General features: G+C 42.7%; 1 protein-coding gene and 2 long non-coding RNA genes across 4 annotated transcripts in view; 1 reads left to right on the top strand and 2 right to left on the bottom strand.

The window, feature by feature from the left end:
- Positions 1-8,678: 8,678 nt before the first annotated feature.
- Positions 8,679-10,131, bottom strand: LOC124045298. Its single transcript, XR_006840825.1, has 6 exons — positions 9,919-10,131; positions 9,704-9,809; positions 9,482-9,594; positions 9,262-9,347; positions 9,067-9,173; positions 8,679-8,932 (listed from the first exon to the last, which is right to left on the bottom strand). It is a non-coding gene; the product is annotated as an uncharacterized LOC124045298 (long non-coding RNA).
- A 1,443-nt stretch (positions 10,132-11,574) lies between these two features.
- LOC124046430 lies at positions 11,575-23,012 on the bottom strand. Its single transcript, XR_006841014.1, has 4 exons — positions 22,869-23,012; positions 12,187-12,519; positions 11,919-12,013; positions 11,575-11,810 (listed from the first exon to the last, which is right to left on the bottom strand). It is a non-coding gene; the product is annotated as an uncharacterized LOC124046430 (long non-coding RNA).
- Positions 15,804-24,205, top strand: part of LOC124046429 (formin-like) — a 143,133-nt gene continuing 134,731 nt past the window's right edge. The window contains exons 1-2 of one of the 2 annotated variants that reach the window (XM_046366781.1): positions 15,804-15,929; positions 17,460-19,153. In XM_046366781.1, the coding sequence (XP_046222737.1) occupies positions 17,581-19,153 (1,573 nt within the window). In that variant the 5' untranslated portion in view covers positions 15,804-15,929; positions 17,460-17,580. Of the gene's footprint in view, positions 16,042-17,459; positions 19,154-24,205 lie in introns of both variants that reach the window. The other variant, XM_046366782.1, reaches the window with a different exon arrangement.

Here is a 24,205-nt window from a genome sequence, read left to right as displayed (position 1 = left end):
ACTAAGCTCATGAGCCTAAATTATTCTTTAATCAATCGGTACATTTTTATTTACTGTAGGCTATAAGTACAAAAATGGATGTAGACACCTCTGTGAAATCCTGCAGATACTGCCCTCTATGGAATGAGTTTGACACCTGTGTCTTAGTGGGATCCTTGAGACGACCATCTGACATCACCCTATTGAAGTTTAAATTCAAAGAGTTAAGGTAAGGTTAGGGTCAGGGCAGTTTAGTTTATTAATACGACCAAAAAAAAACAAGCACTCAAAAAACTTAAAAGCCATACATGCACATGAATAAAAATCATCGAGGATAACACACAATAAAGTCTGGGACTTATTTCCATTGTGGTCCTCTTAAGACAAGATGGCTAGACAAGATCAAACACAATATGGCAGTGATATAATAAAACAAAAACATAGAAGAAGAACTTCTATCTCATCATTCCAGTTACATCATGGGGGGGTTATTCATGTGGGCACAGAAGACATCCAGTGGTGGAAAAAGTACCCAGTTGTCATACTTGAGTAAAAGTAAAGATACCTTAATAGAAAATGACTCAAGTAAAAGTCACCCAGTTTGAGTAAAAGTCAAAGTATTTTGTTTTAAATATACTTAAGTATCAAAAGTAAATCTAATTGAAAAAAATATACTTAAGTATCAAAAGTAAAAGTATAAATAATTTCCAATTGCTTATATTAAGCATGCCACAATTTTCTTGTTTTTTAATTTATTTACAGATAGCCAGAGGCACACTACAACACTTCACATAATTTACAAACAAAGCATTTGTGTTCAGTGAGTCCGCCAGATCAGAGGCACTAGGGATAGCCGGGGATGTTCTCTTGACAAGTGTGTGTATTTTCCCTGTCCTGCTAAGCATTCAAAATGTAGTACTTTTGAGTAACAGGGAAAATGTATTGAGTAAAAAGTACATTCTTTTCATTAGGAAGGTAGTGAAGTAAAAGTTGTGAAAGATATGAAAAGTAAAGTACAGATATCCCAAAAAACTACATAAGTAGTACTTAAAGTAGTTTTACTTAAGTACTTTACACCACTGGGTTAGGGTTTACAGGAGGTTTGTCCCACCGATCCTGCTTAGCAACTACCTAACATCTGCATGAGCTCAGCTAATGTTAACATCTTGAGCGCATGCGTCAGGTGATGAAGAACCGACCAGTGAGAGCCGCGCAGCCATGCACAGACCCGCGTTTTGAAAAGTCGGTTAAATAATAGGCCTACCTTCCTGTGGATATTTTGTCTCAAATGTCCAATGGTGGAAGTACTCATTACAAACCAGGTCTGTACTTCAGTTCCAATTTACATACCTACAAAGTCTGCACCTGTGCTTGAATCCAATTAGCCAACTAAGGCTATATGTGCCGAAGCCTGAAAACCCATCATCTGTAAACAAGGTCTACCCCTGCACCTCAGCACCCGTACTCCTACAAACCAGTTCTACACCTTTGATTGAGTCCCAATGTTATTATAAACCAGATCTACGCCTGCATATCTCAGCCCAAATATCCATGCCAACCAGGTTTACACATTTCGCTATGTCCCAATACTCTTAATAAACCAGGCCTACCCTTGTGACTATTCAGCACAACTCACACAAACCAGGTCTACAATGTGCAAGAGACACTAAACAATTCTATTGACATTAAATATGTGTTAAGTTATTACACTAATTTGGTGTATGGGTCTATAATTCCCCCTGAAATAACAAAATATGATGTTTTACAGTCAATCACTGATTTAAACATACGTCAAGGCTAATGGATAATGGTAAAATCATCTTGATCAAGTACACTGAGTTTAAACATTTTTATGAACTCCTGCTCTTTCCATGACACAGACTGACCAGGTGAATCCAGGTGAAAGCTTATTAACCTTATTAATGTCACCTGTGAAATCCACTTCAATCAGTGTAGATGAAGGGGAAGAAGACAGGTTAAAGATGAAGGGGAAGAAGACAGGTTAAAAATGAAGGGGAGGAGACAGGTTAAAGATGAAGGGGAGGAGACAGGTTAAAAATGAAGGGGAGGAGACAGGTTAATGATGAAGGGGGAGAAGACAGGTTAAAGATGAAGGGGGAGAAGACAGGTTAAAGATGAAGGGGAAGAAGACAGGTTAAAGATGAAGGGGAAGAGACAGGTTAAAGATGAAGGGGGGAGACAGGTTAAAGATGAAGGGGAAGAAGACAGGTTAAATATGAAGGGGAGGAGACAGGTTAAAGATGAAGGGGAAGAGACAGGTTAAAAATGAAGAAGACAGGTTAAAGATGAAGGGGAAGAGACAGATTAAAGATGAAGGGGGGAAGACAGGTTAAAGATGAAGGGGAAGAAGACAGGTTAAAGATGAAGGGGAAGAAGACAGGTTAATGATGAAGGGGGGACAGGTTAAAGATGAAGGGGAAGAAGACAGGTTAAAGATGAAGGGGAAGAGACAGGTTAAAGATGAAGGGGGAGAGACAGGTTAAAGATGAAAGGGGAGGGACAGGTTAACGATGAAGGGGAAGAAGACAGGTTAAAGATGAAGGGGAAGAAGACAGGTTAAAGATGAAGGGGGGCAGGTTAAAGATGAAGGGGGGGGGGCAGGTTAAAGATGAAGGGGGTGGCAGGTTAAAGATGAAGGTGAGGAGACAGGTTAAAGATGAAGGGGAAGAAGACAGGTTAAAGATGAAGGGGAAGAGACAGGTTAAAGATGAAGGGGGGCAGGTTAAAGATGAAGGGGAAGAAGACAGGTTAAAGATTAAGGGGAAGAAGACAGGTTAAAGATGAAGGGGAAGAATACAGGTTAAAGATGAAGGGGAAGAAGACAGGTTAAAGATGAGGGGGGGGGCATGTTAAAGATGAAGGGGGGGAGACAGGTTAAAGATGAAGGGGAGGAGACAGGTTAAGGATGATGGGGAAGAGACAGGTTAAATATGAAGGGGAAGAGACAGGTTATAGATGAAGTGGAAGAGACAGGTTAAAGATGAAGGGGAGGAGACAGGTTAAAGATGAAGGGGAGGAGACAGGTTAAAGATGAAGGGGAGGAGACAGGTTAAAGATGAAGGGGAAGAGACAGGTTAAAGATGAAGGGGAAGAGACAGGTTAAAGGAGGATTGTGAAGATTTGAGACATGGATTGTCTATGTGTGTCATTCAGAGGGTGAATGGGAAGTTCAAAAAAGAGTTAAGGGCCTTTGAACGGGGTATGGTAGTAGGTGCCAGGTGCACTGGTTTGAGTGTGTCAAAAACTTCAACGTTGCTGGGTTTTACTCGCTCAACAGTTTCCTGTGTGTATCAAGAATGGTCCACCACCCAAAGGACATCCAGCCAACGTGACACAACTGTGGGAAGCATTGGAGTCAACATGGGCCAGCATCCCTTGTAGAATGATTTCGACAGCTTGTAGAGTCCATGCCCTGACAAATTGAGGATGTCCTGAGGGCAGAAATGGTGCAACTCAGTATTAGGAAGGTGTTCTTAATGTTTTCTACCCTCAGTGTATATCCATAATGCAACTCAACTTCAATCTACTGAAAAATAATAATCTGCTATATTAAATATATACAGTATACATTAGAGACACTATTTTCCCATTGATCGCAAATGTGACCACTAAGATATTTTTTATATACCACAAGTATCATTCAATGTATTGAAATTGAAGGCACATATGCAAACTAGACCCCTTTAAACATATTTACCAAGTAAATATGTGTACATTTCAAAAATGTATTTGTTTTTTTAAGCTGTTGAATCTTCTTCTAGTGCCAAATTCATCCGTAAAAGTACACCTTAGAGATTTATGCTTGTGGGCTTGACCATTTTGAGACATCATATGAAACTTCTCTGAATCATACAAGACACCTTAACAATTCATAATATGGCTTTATTTGTTTATTTACAACTCTATCTTCTCTAGAGCCTGTAAAGTACAATCCTTTTTTTTTTTTCTGTGACCTATTTTTTAGGCGGCGGGCCATCAGATCGAGTTAAGAAAGTAACAGACGCCTTTGCAGCCTGAACGAAGGATGTTTTACGTAAGAGCCGATCGCCGGGGGCAGAAGAGTGTATAGCCGTCTGGGCACATTAAAGTTGGATACAAATGACAAGACGGAAAAGGAATAATAGTCCTATCTGGTGGCCAGTTTCAAACACTGTCCTCTTACTCTATATACAACAGTATGTGAACACCCCTTCAAATTTGTGAATTCGGCTATTTCAGCCACACCCGTTGCTGACAGGTGTATAAAACCGAGCACACAGCCATGCAATCTCCAGACAAACATTGGCAGTAGAATGGCCTTACTGAAGAGCTCAGTGACTTTCAACGTGGCACCGTCATAGGATGCCACCTTTCCAACAATCAGTTCATCAAATTTCGGCCCTGATAGAGCTGCCCCGGTCAACTGTAAATGCTGTTATTGTGAAGTGAAAACATCAAGGAGCATCAACGGCTCAGCCACACAAACTCACAGAACTGGACCGCCGAGTGCTGAAGCGTGTAGTTTGAGTTCCAAACTGCCTCTGGAAGCAACGTTAGCACAACAACTGTTCGTCGGGAGCTTCATGAAATGGGTTTCCATGGCCAAGCAGCCGCACACAAGCCTAAGATCACCATGCGCAATGCAATTGGCTGGAGTGGTATAAAGTTCGTACTCTGGAGCAGTGGAAATGCGTCGAGCACATCAGTAATCCTCTTGTGGCTGAATGGAAGTCCCCGCAGCAATGTTCCAACATCTAGTGGAAAGCCTTCCCAGAAGATTGGAGGCTATAGCCGCAAAGGGGAACCAACTCCATATTAATGCCCATGATTTTGGAACAAGATGTTCAACAAGCAGGTGTCCATACTTATTGTCATGTAGTGTATGTCACACAATTGTTGTACAAAATATCATACGCAAGTAGAACTCTTTAAAAATGTTCATTTAGAATTTAAGTTACACATTAACGTCAACCTGTAGGCTACTCACCACTGAGTAGTGAGTGGTGCACACCTGGATTTCATCATTACCTTGATTACTTTCCCCTTTATTTAGCCCTCAGTAGCCTCAGTCAGTAATGGTTTTGTTTGCTTTCAGTATGCGTGCCTGTTTTATTTATTGGCTTCGTCTAATTATTACATTTACATTTACATTTAAGTCATTTAGCAGACGCTCTTATCCAGAGCGACTTACAAATTGGTGCATTCACCTTATGACATCCAGTGGAACAGTCACTTTACAATAGTGCATCTAAATCTTAAAGGGGGGGGGGTTAAATTCACCTTCTGCACCGGCTTGAAGCAGCTTCTGGATGGTCGAGGAACAGGGTCATCTATTCCACCAAGACCAGCTGGCTCTACTGGGTACGATCATGAAGGATGTTCTCCACTTCCTCGACACCACCAGCGAGGTTCTCCATACCTCTGACGGAGGGCCTCTTACCATCGGTCGTCACAGTGAGCCAGTCCCCCAGCCTACCCAGCTGTCTGTCAGCCCAGGTCAGGGATTTCCCTGCTGACAGGACGGGCGTTGGAGTGGGCTACAGCCGTTGAGGAGTGGAGGAGCTGTGTTCATATGAGAGGTCCATGGCTCTGTTTCTTTGACCATTCTCCAGATTGCAGAGAGGGAGGTGAGTGACTTTTCCAACACCAGCAGGTGCCCAGACCGCTGAGGAATGAGCCCTCCCCTTTCTGACTGTGGCAGCCTCCAGCTGGAATGAGCCAGGGTTCCGCAACCTATTCCACAGTGGACTGCGCGTGGAGGTCCAGATGGAGTTTGCATGTCGGGATGACAACATCCTTGGACGCTCTCATCGCGATGGCCATCTGTCTAGATAACTTTCCGGAGTGCCTGTGTCCACCTTGCCTCCCTCCTTTGGCTGTCCTGAGGCAGAGCCTGAAGCCATGGAGTTAGGGGCCACACACCTCCCGCTGCAGAGCGGTGTTGTCGGAGACAGCTGGGGCCCTGTCCATATTGCGGCCAGGAGGGGCACCAGCTTCAGTGGTGTCGTGTGTGTGTGTGTGTGCGTGTGTGTGTGTCCCAACCCTGGGTCCACTAAAGCAGAGGGGTGGCCCCATGACCTTCCATCTCCCAGGGTAGGCATGAGTATTCATTATCACTGTTTTCTGCTAAACCCTTTCTGGTTTCCATTTTGCTGGCTGTCTCAAGTGTTGTCTCTACATCTCTAGTGGACCGGTGCTGCTGGGAACTTCATCGACCGCTTCCTCCCTGAACTTAACTTCATACCTGCTCTCCTCTCCTTTTCCTGTCCAAGCCCTGGATACGCAACAATTGGGATCTGACATGATTGCACACATCACAGCACCACTCCCCCTCACCGTGCGACCCATGCACCAGGAAAGCCTCCCCTTCCTCACCATTACACCCTTATACAGTCATCCTCGGCCTCCCGTGGCTCCAACTTCATAACCCCACCTTCTCCTGGTCGAGGATGAGAATTGCCGCCTGGGGACCAGAATGCCGGAGGACCTGCTTTCCCGCACCCTGTGTTTTCACGTCGGTGGAGGAACCCGCTCCTGCTACCTTCCCTCCAGAGCTCATCCATCCTCACAGGGGTGAGAGATTGGCTGTTGACCTGGACACACACATCCCTCACCACTGGACACCCAGGGATCATCCGCACCATCCAATCCCTCTCTGATAAATACTTGCAACCATGAAGAGGTAAATACTTGTCTATTTATGGAAAAATTGCCCTGATGAACTCCTTAGTCATATCTGTTTATTCATGGCGCTGCTTACTCCTGATTCGCTTTTCAAATCATATGAGCAAAAAATATTTTGCTTTATCTGGGACGCTAAACTAGACAAGAGAAAGCGTGCCTATCTATATTATGAATTGGGTGGGTTGAGATTATTAAATATAGAAGCACTAAACCTCTCTCTAAAAGCTTCACTTATTCAAAAGTTTTACTTGAACCCTAAATGATCCTCCAGAAGATAATTAAGAAAAGCTTTGTTGTTTAACTAATGCCTTTTTGCCTTTGTGCAGATTGCCATGTCTCATTTTCGATTAATTTAAAACTATACTTTTTTCAAAGTCTCTTTGCAGAGCTTGCTACAGTTTCATCCCCCTGACAAGATATTACAACATATATTATGGCTGACCTTAAATGTGCTGGTTAATAAAATGCCTGAATTTATGGGAACGATTGAATAGGATATCTTGTTTTTAAATGAAATTGAAATGGTAGAATATAAAGGATCAAAACTGGCAGAGGAATGAAAATAGCATAAATAGGAAAGTATACCAGTTTCATTTGAGGACCAGGATGTTGACAGCTGTACCATACAGATTGCAAAATAATTGGAGAGATTCTTGATGTACAGATTACAGGGTGTATGAGTAGAGGTATAACACAAGATTCAGGACTTTGTTCTTTTAAAATAAAATAATTATATAGAACTCTTGCCACCAACAAAATGTTTAATATTTGGGGCATACAATCATCGAAGCTCTGCAGATTTTGAGAATACAGAATCAATTGACCATTTATTTTGGTATTGTCCTCAGGTAGCAGGTAGCCGGTTTCTAGTGCTCTATCTGGAGAGCCCGGGACAGTCAATTACTAATACGCTTAGTTAAAGTATTTCTTTAACTCACAATTTCAGCGAATAGACTTCACAGATTGCAAGTTAAACAACACAGCATAGTTGCAAGATATATGGTGCGTAGAAAACTCGAGATGGGTGGATGGGCTGTGGGTTGGCTGTGGGAGTGGAGTTGCTGGGCAGGGATAGAATGACGGTCAAAGGCAACAACAAAAAACATAACAAAAAGTAAGTTTGAACAACACTGAGGGGTAATGTTCCAGCTAACACAGGTGTTTGTACACATGCATACACACACTCTCATTCAATTGGCCTTGCTGTTATGATTTGTTGTCCTTTTGTCTTTCTGTTTTCCTCCGAGCCAGACCGAGGCACCTGCAGTGGATGAGTGGTTCCGACAGAGATGTGGAACGACGCCCACGTGAGGCTCAAGCTCGCTGTCCGCCATCAGCGATCCTGGTGATCGTGTCTGGCTCTCCACCAGGAACCTCCTGTTCCACCTGCTGGGTGGAACAGGAGGTTCCTGCGTCACAATGGGATCCGATTAACTATTAGTGTCCATTGCAATATCAACGGTGACACCTAATGATTCGAATTGTGGAGATCATTACAGCCTAAATGTTATTTTCGCTTTTTCCGCTATGCAAAAAAGGCTGATTTCCGTGACAATTTTGTTAAGCTAATAAAATAAACATTGCTTAACTACTTTTGGGTTCCTTATTAACATTATAACGAAATCCATGTCTTTAACGTTGCTATGTTTTGGAAATGTCAAAAAAATGTGTAATCTGCTTGACACATTAAAGTTACTTACCTTACAGATCAAAGTCAGCTACTTTCCACTATTCATATGCAAATCCATTTGCTTCATACACTGGGTTGTCTGGCTGTTATGTTTATATTTTAACCTGCTTTTCTCTTTATCTTCACTGAAATTTGAGTAGTCCTGTTTTTTTCCACGCATAGCTCATTAGTACAACCTTGTGGTTGAATATTTAGGTATCCATGGCAGGTCCTAGGATACATTGAATAAATGCCATCAAAGGATACCTTACACCTTTTAAAACAGTTAACTTTTTTTTGGTGCAGTTGAGGCAATTTATTTTCACAAGTAGTTTAAATTTCAAAAACATTGTACACACATGGCAGACAAACAATGAATTCTGGTGTATGGAATATGGAGGGTGGTTGGGAGGTTCTGTCTATTGCTTCTTCTCAACAGACAGTTTTGGTAGTGTTTTTAGTTAATCTGTGTATCTCTTTGTGCCCAGTATGATAGCAAGAACATTCTTAGCAGATAATGACATGACAACAGTAGCTGCAGATGATGTAATGGAGGACATCAGGTGGCTCCACGTCTGGGTGTTGCAGAACCCCTAGGATCTAGTTAAAGGGAGGAGACGGACGTAAACAAGCAAACACAGGTTACTCTGTACTGGGAGAATTTGCTGGGTTAGTGCAGTGTTTATAAATGGGTGATTATGTACTTCCCAATCGTTTTGGAAGGTATAGCCTACCTCAAGCTGGTCCCCCTCTGACTCAGAGCACAGAGAATCAATCTTCTCCAAACTCACTGGTTCTGGTGGATGGGACACCTCCTGGGTTGCTCGGACAGTCGATGGTCCTAAAGTCATTTGGAGAGGAACATTTTTCTAAGCTCAGCATAACTACCATTTCTTGGTTTCTCAAATGTCAACCAAAGCTTAATATACTTTATCTATTGGGCTTCATCGACGTGTAGGGCATCAGTGGTTGACCGTCCAACTGGAGAAGATTGCTGGCTTCCACCGAGGTAACCCTAGGAAGACAATATTAGTGTTAGGGTTATTTTGTGTGCAAATGCAAATAGTTATCTGATGTTCTATATTCACCTCAACAGATGGTGACCCCAGCTGGGAGCGAAAGAACGGCGAGGTTTCCCTTTTGTCTCACCTTTTGTCCTTCTTCCAAACCAAGTAATTTGCCCGGATGTCATAGCACCTGGCCACCTTCTTGATTCTGCTCCGGTAGCGCTCCTCCTGCGCCTTGTTGATGTTCAGGCTCACCTTGATTGATAACAGGAAAAAAAATGCAATTATATTTCATATTACAAATATATCTTACAAATCTCTTGGAGGGCTAGAAAATAAATTAACAGAGGACAATCATTTTTACCCGGTCAAAAACCTCCATCCTTCTCAGTCTGTGCTTGAAGGTGGTACTCAAAGGCGTTCTGATCTGGTTCGACAACTTCCATCATATCAGGTGGGGTTTCAGTGATCTGAAAGTACGTTATATAAAAATAGCAATAGACAAACAACACTAAGTCAATCACAAATTAGAAAGACTACAGTATAAGCAATAATTGTATATACAATTGCATTGTTTACCTCAGTCAACAGCTGCGGCTCCCGTCCATACTCGGTGGAGGCCTGGACGCTGCTGTTTTGTGCAAAGAGAATTACCTTCAGGTTGTTCTCCCACTGTTCATGTCATGTATTGTCATATATTGTCATGTCTTGTCCCTGTGCTTTCTCTTCTATTCGTTTCCCCCTGCTGGTCTTATTAGGTTCTTTCCCTCTCTCTATCCCTCTCTCTCTCTATCGTTCCGTTCCTGCTCCCAGCTGTTCCTCATTCTCCTAACTACCTCGTTTACTCTTTCACACCTGTCCCCTATTTTGCCCTCCGATTAAGTCCCTATTTCTCTCTCTGTTTCTGCTTCTGTCCTTGTCGGATTCTTGTTTGCTGTTCGCTGTGTACTTGTTCCGTCCTGTCGTGTTTTGCCTATCATCAGATGCTGCGTGTGAGCAGGTGTCTCTGTCAGCTACGACCCGCGCCTACCCGAAGGGACCTGCAGTCTCCAGCCCCCACACGTGGATTTCTGTTATCCCCGTTTGGACATTTCCTGTTAAGGATTCAGGATTATGTTATTTTCTGTTTGGACTTAAATAAACTCTGTTTCTGTTAAGTCGCTTTTGGGTCCTCACTCATCCGCATAACAGTTCAATTCACCAAATATGGAGGAGGAGGAAAGTGATATCTGACACTAAGATATAGTAATATTTCTGATTATGTACCATGGAAAACCCAAAAATGTAATAAAACAAAACAAACCAGTGGTGACAGAATATCAAATCAAATTGTATTTGTCACATACACATGGTTAGAAGATGTTAATGCGAGTGTAGAGAAATGCTTGTGCTTCTAGTTCCGACAATGCAGTAATAACCAATGAGAAAATCTAACCTAACAATTCCACAACAACTACCTTATACACACAAGTGTAAAGGGATAAAGAATATGTACATAAAGATATATGAATGAGTGATGGTACAGAACGGCATAGGCAAGATGCAGTAGATGGTATCGAGTACCGTGTATACATATGAGATGAGTAATGTAGGGTATGTAAACATAAAAGTGGCACTGTTTAAAGTGGTTAATGATACATGTATTACATAAAGATGGCAAGATGCAGTAGATGGTATAGAGTACGGTATATACATATGAGATGAGTAATGTAGGGTATGTAAACATTATATTAAGTGGCATTGTTTAAAGTGGCTAGTGATAAATTTTTTACATAAATTTTCCATTATTAAAGTGGCTGGAGTTGAGTCAGTATGTTGGCAGCAGCCACTCAATGTTAGTGGTGGCTGTTTAACAGTCTGATGGCCTTGAGATAGAAGCTGTTTTTCAGTCTTTCGGTCCCTGCTTTGATGCACCTGTACTGACCTCGCCTTCTGGATGATAAAGGGGTGAAGAGGGGTGAACAGGCAGTGGCTCGGGTGGTTGTTGTCCTTGATGATCTTTATGGCCTTCCTGTGACATCGGATGGTGTAGGTGTCCTGGAGGGCAGGTAGTTTGCCCCCGGTGATGCGTTGTACAGACCTCACTACCCTCTGGAGAGCCTTACGGTTGTGGGCGGAGCAGTTGCCGTACCAGGCGGTGATACAGCCCGACAGGATGCTCTCGATTGTGCATCTGTAAAAGTTTGTTAGTGCTTTTGGTGACAAGCTGAATTTCTTCAGCCTCCTGCTGCTGCGCAAGACATCCTGGGAGCAAGACATTCTGGTCCGCGCCGGGGCTGGTTTTCTTTTTGTAATCCGTGATTGACTGTAGACCCTGCCACATACCTCTTGTGTCTGAGCCGTTGAATTGCGACTCTATAACATCCGTACCTTGTTCCAGCATTCATCACCTCGTTCACTCAAGATGGCCTCAGGAGAACCATGGGTTTTGAAGATCTCCATGGCCTTGGGGTGGCCTCACCAGTCTCCTCCTTGAGGGGTATCATACAAAACGAAAATACATTTTTGGTTCCAAGCACCCTTTTTAATGGGTTACAGAAGGGAATTTAGAGTTAAGCACATTGTCTTCCTCTACTGACCTTAATGAGTACTGCCTCCATCAAGTGATTGGTCGCAGTCAGACACCAGCTGTTGCCATTCCTGGATTTGGTGAAGTGTCTGATGAGGTCCACCCCTAACATTTAAAGTGTTAGAGAGATGACTTTATTCTTAGCCGTATCTTGTGTTATGCAGATGTTCATATTTGTAAGGATACTGACACACACTTTCTATAAACTCTACTATGGTCAAATGAAGCAACCATTACAAGACAATTTATCAGGGCAAAATTTGAATTGGGACACTTACCATGGTGAAACAACTTTGATGGGCTTCAACTCCGGCGCCACAGTCTTCGCCCTCTCAAACTTCTGGCAGGCTAGAAAGTGACAAATTGAAACAGTGTGCTCTCTGATATGACATTCATTGAAATAATAATGATTTCAGATATAATAGAATGTGATTTATAAAAGGTTATTTCAATTCCCCGTCAGAAGATGCGTAGGTTGATTTTGCTTGTCATGTGCTTCTCTCCGAAATGGCCAGCATGCATCTCGGACAGCACGGCCTCCTTCTCCTCCTTAGTAAAAATCACCCTCCTGCGTGGCTGGCCATCCATCCACTGTAGGGACATGTGATTGCCTAACAAGTTGGAAGAGAGGAAATACTCAAGTCTAAGTCTAAGTACATTTGCGCTGCTGTCTTTCTCTGTTCCTATCTCTCTGTCTGTCTTCCACTCTTCCCACCTCTCTCACTTTCACTCCTACATACACCTAGGAAAGGGCATTTGGAATTACCATAATTGCTTACACCTATCTATTTGATTGATCAGGTTTAACTTATAGCTAGATACCTCAATATAACAGACATATAACTATAATATACGTATAGCTAGCAACATGTACAGTTGAAGTCGGAAGTTTACATACACCTTAGCCAAATATATTTAAACTCAGTTTTTCACAATTCCTGACATTTAATCCTAGTAAAAATTCCCAGTCTTCGGTCAGTTAGGATCACCACTTTATTTTAAGAATGTGAAATGTCAGAATAATAGTAGTTTATTTCAGCTTTTATTTCTTTCATCACATTCCCAGTGGGGCAGAAGTTTACATACACTAAATTAGTATTTGGGAGCATTGCCTTTAAATAGTTAAACTTGGGTCAAACATTTCGGGTAGCCTTCCACAACCTTCCCACAATAAGTTGGTTGAATTTTGGACAATTCCTCCTGACAAAGCTGGTGTAACTGAGTCAGGTTTGTAGGCCTCCTTGCTCGCACAAGTTTTTTCAGTTCTGCCCACATATTTTCTATAGGATTGAGGTCAGGGCTTTGTGATGGCCACTCCAATACCTTGACTTTGTTGTCCTTAAGCCATTTTGCCACAACTTTGGAAGTATGCTTGGGGTCATTCTCCATTTGCAAGAACCATTTGCGACCAAGCTTTAACTTATAGACTGATGTCTTGAGATGTTGCTTCAATATATCCACATAATTTTCCTCCCTCATGAAGCCATCTATTTTGTGAAGTGCACCAGTCCCTCCTGCAGCAAAGCACCCCCACAACATGATGCAGCCTCCCCCATGCTTCACGGTTAGGATGGTGTTCTTCGGCTTGCAAGCCTCCCCTTTTATCCTCCAAACCTTGTTCTGGGATTAATTTGCACTTTTCACACCAAAGTATGTTCATCTCTAGGAGACAGAACGCATCGCCTTCCTGAGCGGTATGATGGCTGTGTGGTCCCATGGTGTTTATACTTGCGTACTATTGTTTTTACAGATGTACGTGGTACCTTCGGGCATTTGGAAATTGCTCCCAAGGATGAACCAGACTTGTGGAGGTCTACAAAGTTCTTGCCTGATTTCTTTTGATTTTCCCATGATGTCAATCAAAGGGTCACTGAGGTACACCTCCAATTGACTCAAATGATATCAATTAGCCTACCAGAAGCTTCTAAAGCCATTACATAATTTTCTGGAATTTTCCAAGCTGTTTAAAGGCCCAGTCAACTTAGTGTGTATAAACTTCTGACCCACTGGAATTGTGATACAGTGAATTATAAGTGAGTTAATTAATCTGTAAACAATTGTTGGAAAATTTACTTGTCATGCACAAAGTAGATGTCCTAACCGACTTGCCAAAACTATAGTTTGTTAACAAGAAATTTGTGGAGTGGTTGAAAAAACAGTTTGACTCCAACCTAAGTGTATGTTAACTTCTGACTTCAACTGAAGATGACCAAGTAGCTAGATGTAAATGGTTGTACATTTACATTTTTAAATGTAACCTTTATTTAACTAGACAAGTCAGGGGGGGGGGTGTACTGTCACGCCTACTCCTGTTCCATTTCTCTGGGGCTCGACATAGCCGATCTACTAACCAATGGTCCTGGCAACCCACATTACGCACACCTGCTCCCCATCGTTATGCACACCTGGACTTCATTATTACCTTGATTACTTCCCATTTATTTGGCACTCAGTAGCCTGTCTTCAGGCAGTAATGTTTTGTTCTCCTGGTTAGAGCGATGGGCCAGTAACCGAAAGTTTGCTGGATCAAATCCCTGAGCTGACAAGGTAAAAATCTGTCATTCTCCCCTGAGCAAGGCAGTTAACCCACTGTTCCCCGGGTGCCGAGGACGTGGATGTCGATTAAGGCAGGCCCCTGCACCTTTCTGATTCAGAGGGGTTGGGTTAAATGCGGGAGACAGATTACAGTTGAAGGCATTCAGTTGTACAACTGACTAGGTATCCCCCTTTTGCCTTTCCTTTACTGTTTTGTTTATTGACTTAGTCACATTATTAAACTCACCTTCTGCACCTGCTTCCTGAATCCTAGCGTATAATTTACAGTATTATGTGTTCACCAGTTGTAGCTTCTGAATATTGGCCATTTAGATGATTGTTTCTTATTTATTATATTTTGTAAGGCTATAAACTCATCCCCAGGCTAATTGCAATTATACTTCTGCACCTGAAATAAATCACACCATTTGCACCTGAATCCTGCCTGACTCCTGATGGTTTGTACTGCACCGCCCTGACCAGGCAGTAAGGTCCACTATCTTACACACATTGAAGTATAGTCTAATTTAGAGGTAAGCCTACCATAATACACCAGGTATATAGTTAATCAACAAGGCCTGGGGGGGTGGTATATTGGTCGTGTACCACAACCCCCAGAGGCTATTATAAACTGGTTACCAACATAAATATAACATGAAACCCTAATTCAGCCAATAAGCATTCAGGACCCAAACTAAGCGGATTGCAATGTTGTTAGGACTTGCGCAATTATCACAAGTATGGACAATAACAGTGAACTAAAACAAAACATAATTGGCTAAATTTTAGGAGGAGGTAATTCAACTTTATATTCAAGTAGATATAGTTTACCCAATAGCAGTTTTTAATTTTTAGAGGAAGTGGGTAAAGTTGGTAATCATTTCATCAGCAGAGAGGTATGGTCGGAGGAGAAGCTTAATTTCCAAAAGTTAAAGCGGTCATAACCATTCATTTTTGAGACAGGGATGTTACCAAAGCTGTTTTGTCTTCATTAGTTATGTTATAGCTAATATTCAAAGATGCATTACAAGCTGAAAACGTTTTTCAACACAAAAAACAATTATGACAATAACCATAACAATTTGCATGAAAACTAATCGTTACCCAAAATTATTCAACGCCCTTCATGAAGGAAGCAATGGGATGCTCGCGGAGGGCCATGCAGGAATGCCCACATGCAAGAACGCCCGAATTGCAGGCTGCAGTTGCACACTATTGGAATAATTCAGTGTGAGACGTCAGGCTACCGGATAACTGCTGCAGCTCCGATTCAGTGTGCTAGGGTACAAAAATAAGAGAGCGTCAAAGAAACGCTGAGCTCTCCAATTGGCCCAAACGCGTGTCTGTCAAGAAGGATAAACTCTGCTATCCGCTGGCTGCAGTGGTCGCTGGCTCCATTGAGAAGAGAAGATGTGGAGAAAATATTTGACATGGAGCTAAAATTGGGAAATCGCAGTTTATTTGCTAAAGCATAAATCTGCGGAAGGTGCGTTGGATATCTCCATGCTTTTGACTATTGAATTAGGACACTGGAATGCTTCCTATTAGAGAACATTTAGAGGAGATGCTCAACTTATTGCCATACAGTTTTACCTCGGGTATGGAATCTAATAACGTAACGCAGAATGGAATAGTTTATTTTGACGATAAATATTGTGTATAGTTTGTGAAACAGGATAGAGACGCATTTATTAAATGGCTTGCTGCTACAAGGTGAAATCCTACGTAAGCAGTTCTGCTCAGTGATGTACAGTACAGATACATTTATTTAGAGGGGAAATTATCATTTTTTTTATATAATCATGTGGTACTAACATATTGCATATGCCCATGACTCCTCTCTTCATCTTGTGGGACATCCTTGACGCAGCTTGTGAAATGTTGATGGAATGCCTTTTAGTAGGGTTGTCAGTGCTTCAATAAACATTATAGTTTGTTGTGATGATGATAATGATGATGATGACGATGATGTGGGTGAAGACTTCAACAATTGACTAATGCAGTGATGAGAAACGTCTGTCTTTCTGGGTATCAGTCAAATATTTTTGTGCCATTTTTGTTGGTAGATTATGATTACATTCGATTTGAAGGATGGCCCCGCGAGACTAGGATTGCGTTGGTATGCAATACATAATGAATAGATCTGCTGTCCACCAGTGACGAATTTCTACGATGTTAATTTACTAGATCCTGACTGTTTTGTACTCGTAAACGAGCCCGCTTATTTGACCAGCAGTTTATATAATGCATGGCCCCATGCTATGATCTGGTCTAAAGTACAGTACGGTGGATATCAGAATGATCTGTGTTACACCAGTTAAAGACAATCATCCACGAGTTTGCTGTAGGGGCATAATGTCGAGTATACTATATATATACATATATATGATATGGAGATGTATCTCACAAACACCTCATCTGTGCAAATGCTTAGCCTAAATGTAACTTAAGTACATCTCTATTCAAGGTTACATTCAGGACTGAGGCAGCGGAGTGCATTAAATAATGAAACTAAGATGTATTACTTGATATAATGCCAAAGATGTTTTTGTTTCATTAAAATGGTCTGGCTTTTGTTGCTTACTTGTCAAAAGCACAGACTTCTGTTGTGCTAAACATTTCCAATTGTGCACCTGTTATTTTCAATGGAATAGCAAAGCCTTAAAGATTTTGTTCTTTCTTTTTGTCCTTTTGTTCTACCTTTTATGTTGTATTCACTCAATAACAAAACAATGTTTACTCTGTGAACACTGGGCCCTTTAGGACTTGTAAAACATTCTTCTTTCTGCCCTTTGTCTTGAGGGACCATTGATGCTAATATTAGACTATTGTGTTGGTGTTAGTTTAAAGATAAAAGACCACTTTCAATTTGAAATGTCTAACAAGGTACATTCATTTTGTATCGTGACTTAAAATTGATTGACAGCTGTTACTGCGTAGTTATTGACATGCTTTACATTTACTCAGACATATTTATGACTGTTTGTTTCAATGAAAGCCTATTTTTCTTTGACAGGAGTTCGATCAGCCAGGTGATTAACACCGAGCTCCTCAGACTCTTCCTCTGCAGTCCATCTCCAAACACACCAGCGTCAGGGGACAGCAGTCCATTTAATTAAAGTGCTTAAGCGATTAGCATGGCGCCCATAATGGAGGACAGGCATACTGTCCTGCGTCTCTATGAGCCCGTCCGCGAGCTATGCAGTATCAGCCTCTATCTCCCCAAGGGGAGGGCCCCAGTGTTTACATACAAGAGCCACGCCCCTCTGTGGGCCCAGCCCAGTAATGACCAAGACCAGGGAGAGGTGGATCCCACGGCAGCCAAACAAAGCGGCCAGTCTTATGAGTCCGCAGCCGAACTCCTCAACTCCTACCAGGCAACAAAGGAAGCTGTTGCTGAGCTCTGCTGGCTGGCCACGGAGCACCACCAGTTGCTGACTGATCTCTTATCTCTGTGCGGAGACTGCGCCAACAAAGTCAGGATGGGTAATCAGGATGGGAAGCTCCAGGGTCACAGGGAGGGTTGCGGGAGCTTCTCAGGACAGGTCCTCAGTAGTAATGCTCAACATGCTCTCTCCTTGTCCCCAGACCACAAGAGAGCCTCCTCGCGGGGCAGAAAGCTGAAGAAGCTGGGTGTGAAGAAGTTAGACAGTGCAGAAGAGTTCCTGCACAGCAAGATGAAGAAGAAAGTAGGGCTAGGGAGCACTGCAGTTGAGTCTTTATCTGTCCAGTCCTTGGCTCAGACCCGGAATCAATCCAGCCTTGTCCCAGTGGTGGAGGAGCAGAGAGTTCCTGGGACCCTAGCATCTCTCCGAGCTGTGGCCAGCAACCCCATCCTCCCCGTGGAGGAGCACTTCCACATTGCCAGGGAGGGCTGGGACTTCATGGAGGACGACTCTCTAGCCTCTGAGCCAAACCTGGACTGCACTGACATGTCTGAGTATGACAGTGAACTCTGCCTGGGCTATGAAGCTTCTTCCTGTAGTTTATTGGAAAACGTTCAGGATCATATCGAACGGGAGTATATGCTGAGTGGGAACAACATTCGTCCCATGCGGTCTGAGGACAAGTCAGCCCACCAGCTCTATGATGAGATCAACAGGAGGGACACAGGGGTTAGGGTGGTGGCCAAGGTGCAGGAAAATGAGGCCACAGTTCAACGTGCTAGCCATGTGAGCCCAAACAGATCCAAAGAGTTCTATCCAGAGGCTGAATCAGTTGCACCTCAGCCGAGGACCAGCAGCTGTCAGCAGGAGTTTGGGGAATGGAGGAGTCTAAACGGGGACATTAGGGATACGGTAGGGACCAAACCTGCAGAGGGGCTAAGGCTACCTCTCTCACACCCTACTGAGGCCTCCTCTACCAAATCCCACAGTAAGAGTCCCTGTTCACCCTCTCTGTGTGGGGTGTTCAACACCTCATACCCTGCCACCAACAGTCTGCAGAGCATGTCCCCAGTGCTGTCCCCTCTATTGACCAAGCTCCCCAGCCCCCAGCTCAACCATCGCATCCTGCTCCTTTCTGGCGAGGATGTTAGCCAGGGGACGGACAGTGACAGCCCCCGGACTGGATCCAAAGAAGCGCCCAAAGTCACCACGGAGGTCATAGATAAGAATGGCAACAAGCGGACCATCACACGGCTGGACCTGAACCTCAGCAGACTACCAGCGACTTCCAAATGGAATTCCACCAGCCTCTCCACGGCAACAGGTGAGTTAGTGTTATTAAAAATCACAACAATCCTCCCACCTCCCATTCTTTCCTGTCCCGTCTTGACACTAACGTTGACATCAATGCTTCACTCCTCTGTGTGACGTGTCTCTCAGAGTTTGTCCTTGATCTGGCTTCAGTACAACACTGGAATGGAACGGCTGTTATGTTTACTTAGCTGTAAGAGAGATTATAGAATGATTGATGTGTAGACTACAGCACCTGAGCTTTATATCTGCAGTTTTTCACCCAGCCCATACAGCCTGGGGATGTTTTGGAAATGGTCAGTTACAGCGGTCAAACAGCAATAACTGTTTTTACTTAACATTATGGGAGTTTTCGCACTGACTAAAGCTATTTGCTCTCTGTATTTCCCTCTAGGAGATAGAGTAAACAGTGTTCCAGTGCTAGCTGTCACAGTCATCACTGACAATCTGTCTAAAATGTTTCTGATCATCCTGTTTAGGTTGTGACTGGCCTGATGTGCTTGCTTTGTCCTTGGCATGTGACTCAGTATGAAAAGCTGCAAAACAGACAGAGAGAGAGAGCGAGTGAGAGAGAGAGAGAACAGAGCCTGAGACTGATTTGATTTCTATCCCATGCTGATGAGCCTCTCTTAACCATTTAATCTCCGGGGGTAGGAGTGGCTGGATGGGGTTCCAGATCAAAGGCTCTGGGTCGACATGCAGTTCAAATCCACTACCGCTGTCATGAAAACAATGTTAACTGAAGCATTGCCAATTTGTTCTCTTAGTGCTCTGCACCTCCTCCTAAACCACTCCCTACTGAGTTCACAGGCTGCCAGCTGACAAAGACTCACCCTCAACAGGCGTATGGGTTGCAGAAAAAATAATTAGGATTTGGGATGTGGCTTAAGAAGCAGAAGTGCAGCAGAACTTCAGAATTGCCTGACAGTCTCTTAATCTTGCCCTAATAAACTGTATCTCATGGTTACATTGACAAGCCTTGGGTCGTTAAATAATGTGACATTGACTGTTAGCCATTGCATCCCATATGTCACTACAGCAAAGAGTTGCCTGCTCTTACATTGTACACTGAGTGTACAAAACATTAGGAACACCTGCTCTTTCCATGACATAGACTGACCAGGTGAATCCAGGTGAATGCTATAAACCTTATTGATGTCACCTGTTAAATACACTTCAATAAGAGTAGATTAAGGGTTTTTAAGCCTTGAGAGAATTGAGACATGGATTGTGTATGTGTGCCTTTCATTGGTTGAATGTTCAAGACAAAATATTTAAGTACCTTTGAACGGGGTATGGTAGTAGGTGCCAGGCGCACCGGTTTGAGTGTGTCCAGAACTGCAACACTGCTGGGTTTTTCACACTCACCATTTTCCTGTGTGTGTCAAGAATGGTCCACCACCCAAAGGACATCCAGACAACTTGACACAACTGTGGGAAGCATTGGAGTCAACATGGGCCAGCATGCCTGTGAAACGCTTTTGACACCTTGTAGAGTCCATGCCCCGATAAATTGAGGCTGTTCTGAGGGATAAAGGGGGTGCAGCTCAATATTAGGAAGGTGTTCCTAATGTTTTGTACACTCAGTGTATAACCAGGATGTATGGTAGTGCCATTTGACCTCCAATCCTTTGATCAGGGTAAGAGTGCAATAGCGTGACCCTGGCTTAGTGTTTGGCTGCATTCCATCAGTCCAAATTGGTAAGGGAAGATACAGAGGTCATGAAACAAGTGTTTGCCTAGTGCTTCAATTAGAGCAGTTACATCATTATTAAATTAACCTGTAACTACATTGTAACTGCATTGATGACCTCATCAATGTTGCTCGTACTCTCTCTCTTTTCAACAGCAATTTCCCGCAGTTAGCTTTTTTACTGTCCACTTAATTTGTTTATAGACCGTGAAGAATAGTTAAGAAGCCTTTCTTAGTGATGGATTTTGGACCAGTAAGCAGTGTTACTCATATCCTGTCAAAAATATTTGTGGTAAGAGACACAGAATAGAGGACCAATGTTCAGCCTAGTATAGTCATGGCTGGAGGGAGGCTGGTGTATGCAGGCGGATAGATAGTGTTACTCATGTGGGAATAATCTAATCTGAATCAATTCTCATCGCAATAATGTCCCCCCATTCTCTCTCACACACACACACACACACACACACACACACACACACACACACACACACACACACACACACACACACACACACACACACACACACACACACACACACACACACACACACACACACACACACACACACACACACACACACACACACACACACACACACACACACACATACAGCCACCCAGCCACCACACAATTTCCCTCTGAGCCGGCTTAAGTCTGCCCCTCATCCATTTTTTATTAATCTTGTGAACCTCGATCACCAGGCTTTCCAGAATGCAAGACTTCAGAGACTAGATTCAAACAGACAGAAACCTTATTTTTCCTTAAAGCTGCAATATGTCACTTTTTAGGCAACCTGACCAAATTCACATAGAAATATGAGTTATAGATCTGTCATTCTCATTTTAAGCAAGTCTAAGAAGCGGTAGATCTGTTACATATGTACTCTTTTTATGCTTCTCGTTCTTAAGTTTTGTTTTTGCATCTTTTATTTCCGGTTTTGAACAGCAGCTTCAAACAGCTGAAAATACAATATTTTTGGTTATAGAAAAGTTATTCCATAGAGTTTTAGATTGTACAAAGATTCTCCACAAAATTACTGCTTGTTTTGTCACATAAACTGAAATTAGGCAAACTATTTGAAGTTTTTCAACCAGAAAAGGGTGGAGCGATTTCTGCATATTGTACCTTTAAAGGTCAAAATTGGCTTCTTCCTTTAAAACAATACGAGAAATATGATGTTGATAAGAATTCAAAGCAGTAGAATATTTTGTCCCTATTAGCCTGTTTGTGTGCTGTTGAGGCTCATGATTAATCGATATGAGTTCTGTAAATAACTCTTCTTGGCCTTTGCGGACTAAGTGAACAAGATACAGTTGCATCTACAAGCATAGAACATGAAGACTGGCTAGTATTGCATTGCATGAACCATGTTGCAAATGGTTCCTTCTAAACCTCCCCTTTGATAGAGATGTGAGAACAGTCTCATTGTTCATTTGGCAGGACTTCAGTGGGTTCCGAACCATCCTTTGTCCATGTTCAATAATTCTTTACACTTGAAATGTTTACAAGGACAAATTGACAACAGAGGGGCTAGAAGAGCTACTATCTGGGTCAGAATGAAGGCTGCCTTCATAGTTCGGCCTGCCAATAATATCCTCATTTAGATACAATCGCTGTCATCTCCGTTGTCTGTGTGACGAGCAAATCATCTGTGTTAAATTTGAAGAAGGAAACTGTACATTGGAGAGAGAGTATAAATGAAAGTTCAATGTAGAAACCTATTGCCCTGCGTTTCTACATACTCTGTTTCTAAATGCTCTCTATGTTTTACACTTAAAGGTTGTTTATGGATTTCCAATCGTGAATATTTAAGAATCATGGTATATTTGACATTCCTGCTCTGATTATCTAGGTTCTTTAAGCTCCTCTCATTGCAGGGGAGGTTTGTTCAAGAAACATTCAATCTCGCCCCCATCCTAAATCCAATTTTTAAATGACTTTCAAGAATGCCAGAGGCAGCAGCAACTGACACACATAGAGCCTGAGTATCAGTGAATGTCCCTTACAAATCTGAAAGAGCGTAAATAATACCTTAATGACATAAACCAATCAAGCCCCAGGTCATATGAAACTGATCACTCCAGCCCGGGAGTCAGTCAGTCAGTTGACATCTGTCTTTACTTCCCTCTCCTAGCGTCCAACACAAAATGCCGGGCATGCAACGTTGCCCTTCTCACTGAGGACAAGGGCCAGCTCTATTCAGATAATGAAATAGATTGTGCCAAGTGTGTGTGGGTAGGAGGGGTTGTGCTCTGCTCTCACGCTGCCTGTCTAAGCTGCGTCACAGCCAGAGAGATAGTACTGCACAAAGGCCCCTTTCTACTGTGGAACTGATTTTTCTTAATAAGTCACCGTAGGAGCTCTTGAGAACAACCTTACCTGCACTTGCACTGCATCGTAGTCATATCCATGTCATTTTAGGTTTATGTTATCGGTTGAAAACCTATTTGATTTATAATTGTTTTGTGTCGTACATCAATTGGTGCCCAGCCCAGGCTTATTAGACACCATATCAAATCAAATCAAAGTTTATTTGTCACGTGCGCTGAATACAACAGGTGTAGACCTTACAGTGAAATGCTTACTTACAGGCTCTAACTAATAGTGGAAAAAGGTATTGGGTGAACAATAGGTAGGTAAAGAAAAAAAACAACAGTAAAAAGACAGGCTATATACAGTAGCGAGGCTATAAAAGTAGCGAGGTGTCACGCCCTGACCATAGAGAGCTGTTTATTCTCTATGTTGGTTAGGTCGGGGTGTGATTAAGGATGGGTTATCTAGGGGAATTGTATATCTCTGTTGGCCTGGTATGGTTCCCAAACAGAGACAGCTGTTTATCGTTGTCTTTGATTGGGGATCATATTTAGGTAGCTATTTCCCCTTTGTAATTTGTGGGATCTTGACTATGTCTATGTATAGTTGCCTGTGAGCATTATTATTAGCTTCACGTTTCGTTTGTTCGCTTTGTTGTTTTGTTCTTTGAAATGTTCTATTCCAAAATAAAGGATGGAAACATACGACGCTGCATCTTGGTCTACTCTTTATGACGAACGTGACACGAGGCTACATACAGACACCGGTTAGTCAGGTTGATTGAGGTAGTATGTACATGTAGATATGGTTAAAGTGACTATGCATATATGATGAACAGAGAGTAGCAGTAGCGTAAAAGAGGGGTTGGCGCGTGGTGGGTGGGACACAATGCAGATAGCCCGGTTAGCCAATATGCGGGAGCACTGGTTGGTCGGCCCAATTGAGGTAGTATGTACAAACTGTTGAGAATCCTTTTTTCCTAGACTTGGCACTCCGGTACCGCTTGCCATGCGGTAGTAGAGAGAATAGTCTATGACTGGGTTGGCTGGGGTCTT

The sequence above is a fragment of the Oncorhynchus gorbuscha genome, linkage group LG10 (genome assembly GCF_021184085.1).
Source record: "Oncorhynchus gorbuscha isolate QuinsamMale2020 ecotype Even-year linkage group LG10, OgorEven_v1.0, whole genome shotgun sequence".
Classification (NCBI taxonomy): Eukaryota; Metazoa; Chordata; class Actinopteri; order Salmoniformes; family Salmonidae; genus Oncorhynchus; species Oncorhynchus gorbuscha.
This window is presented reverse-complemented; position numbering and strand designations above follow the sequence as displayed.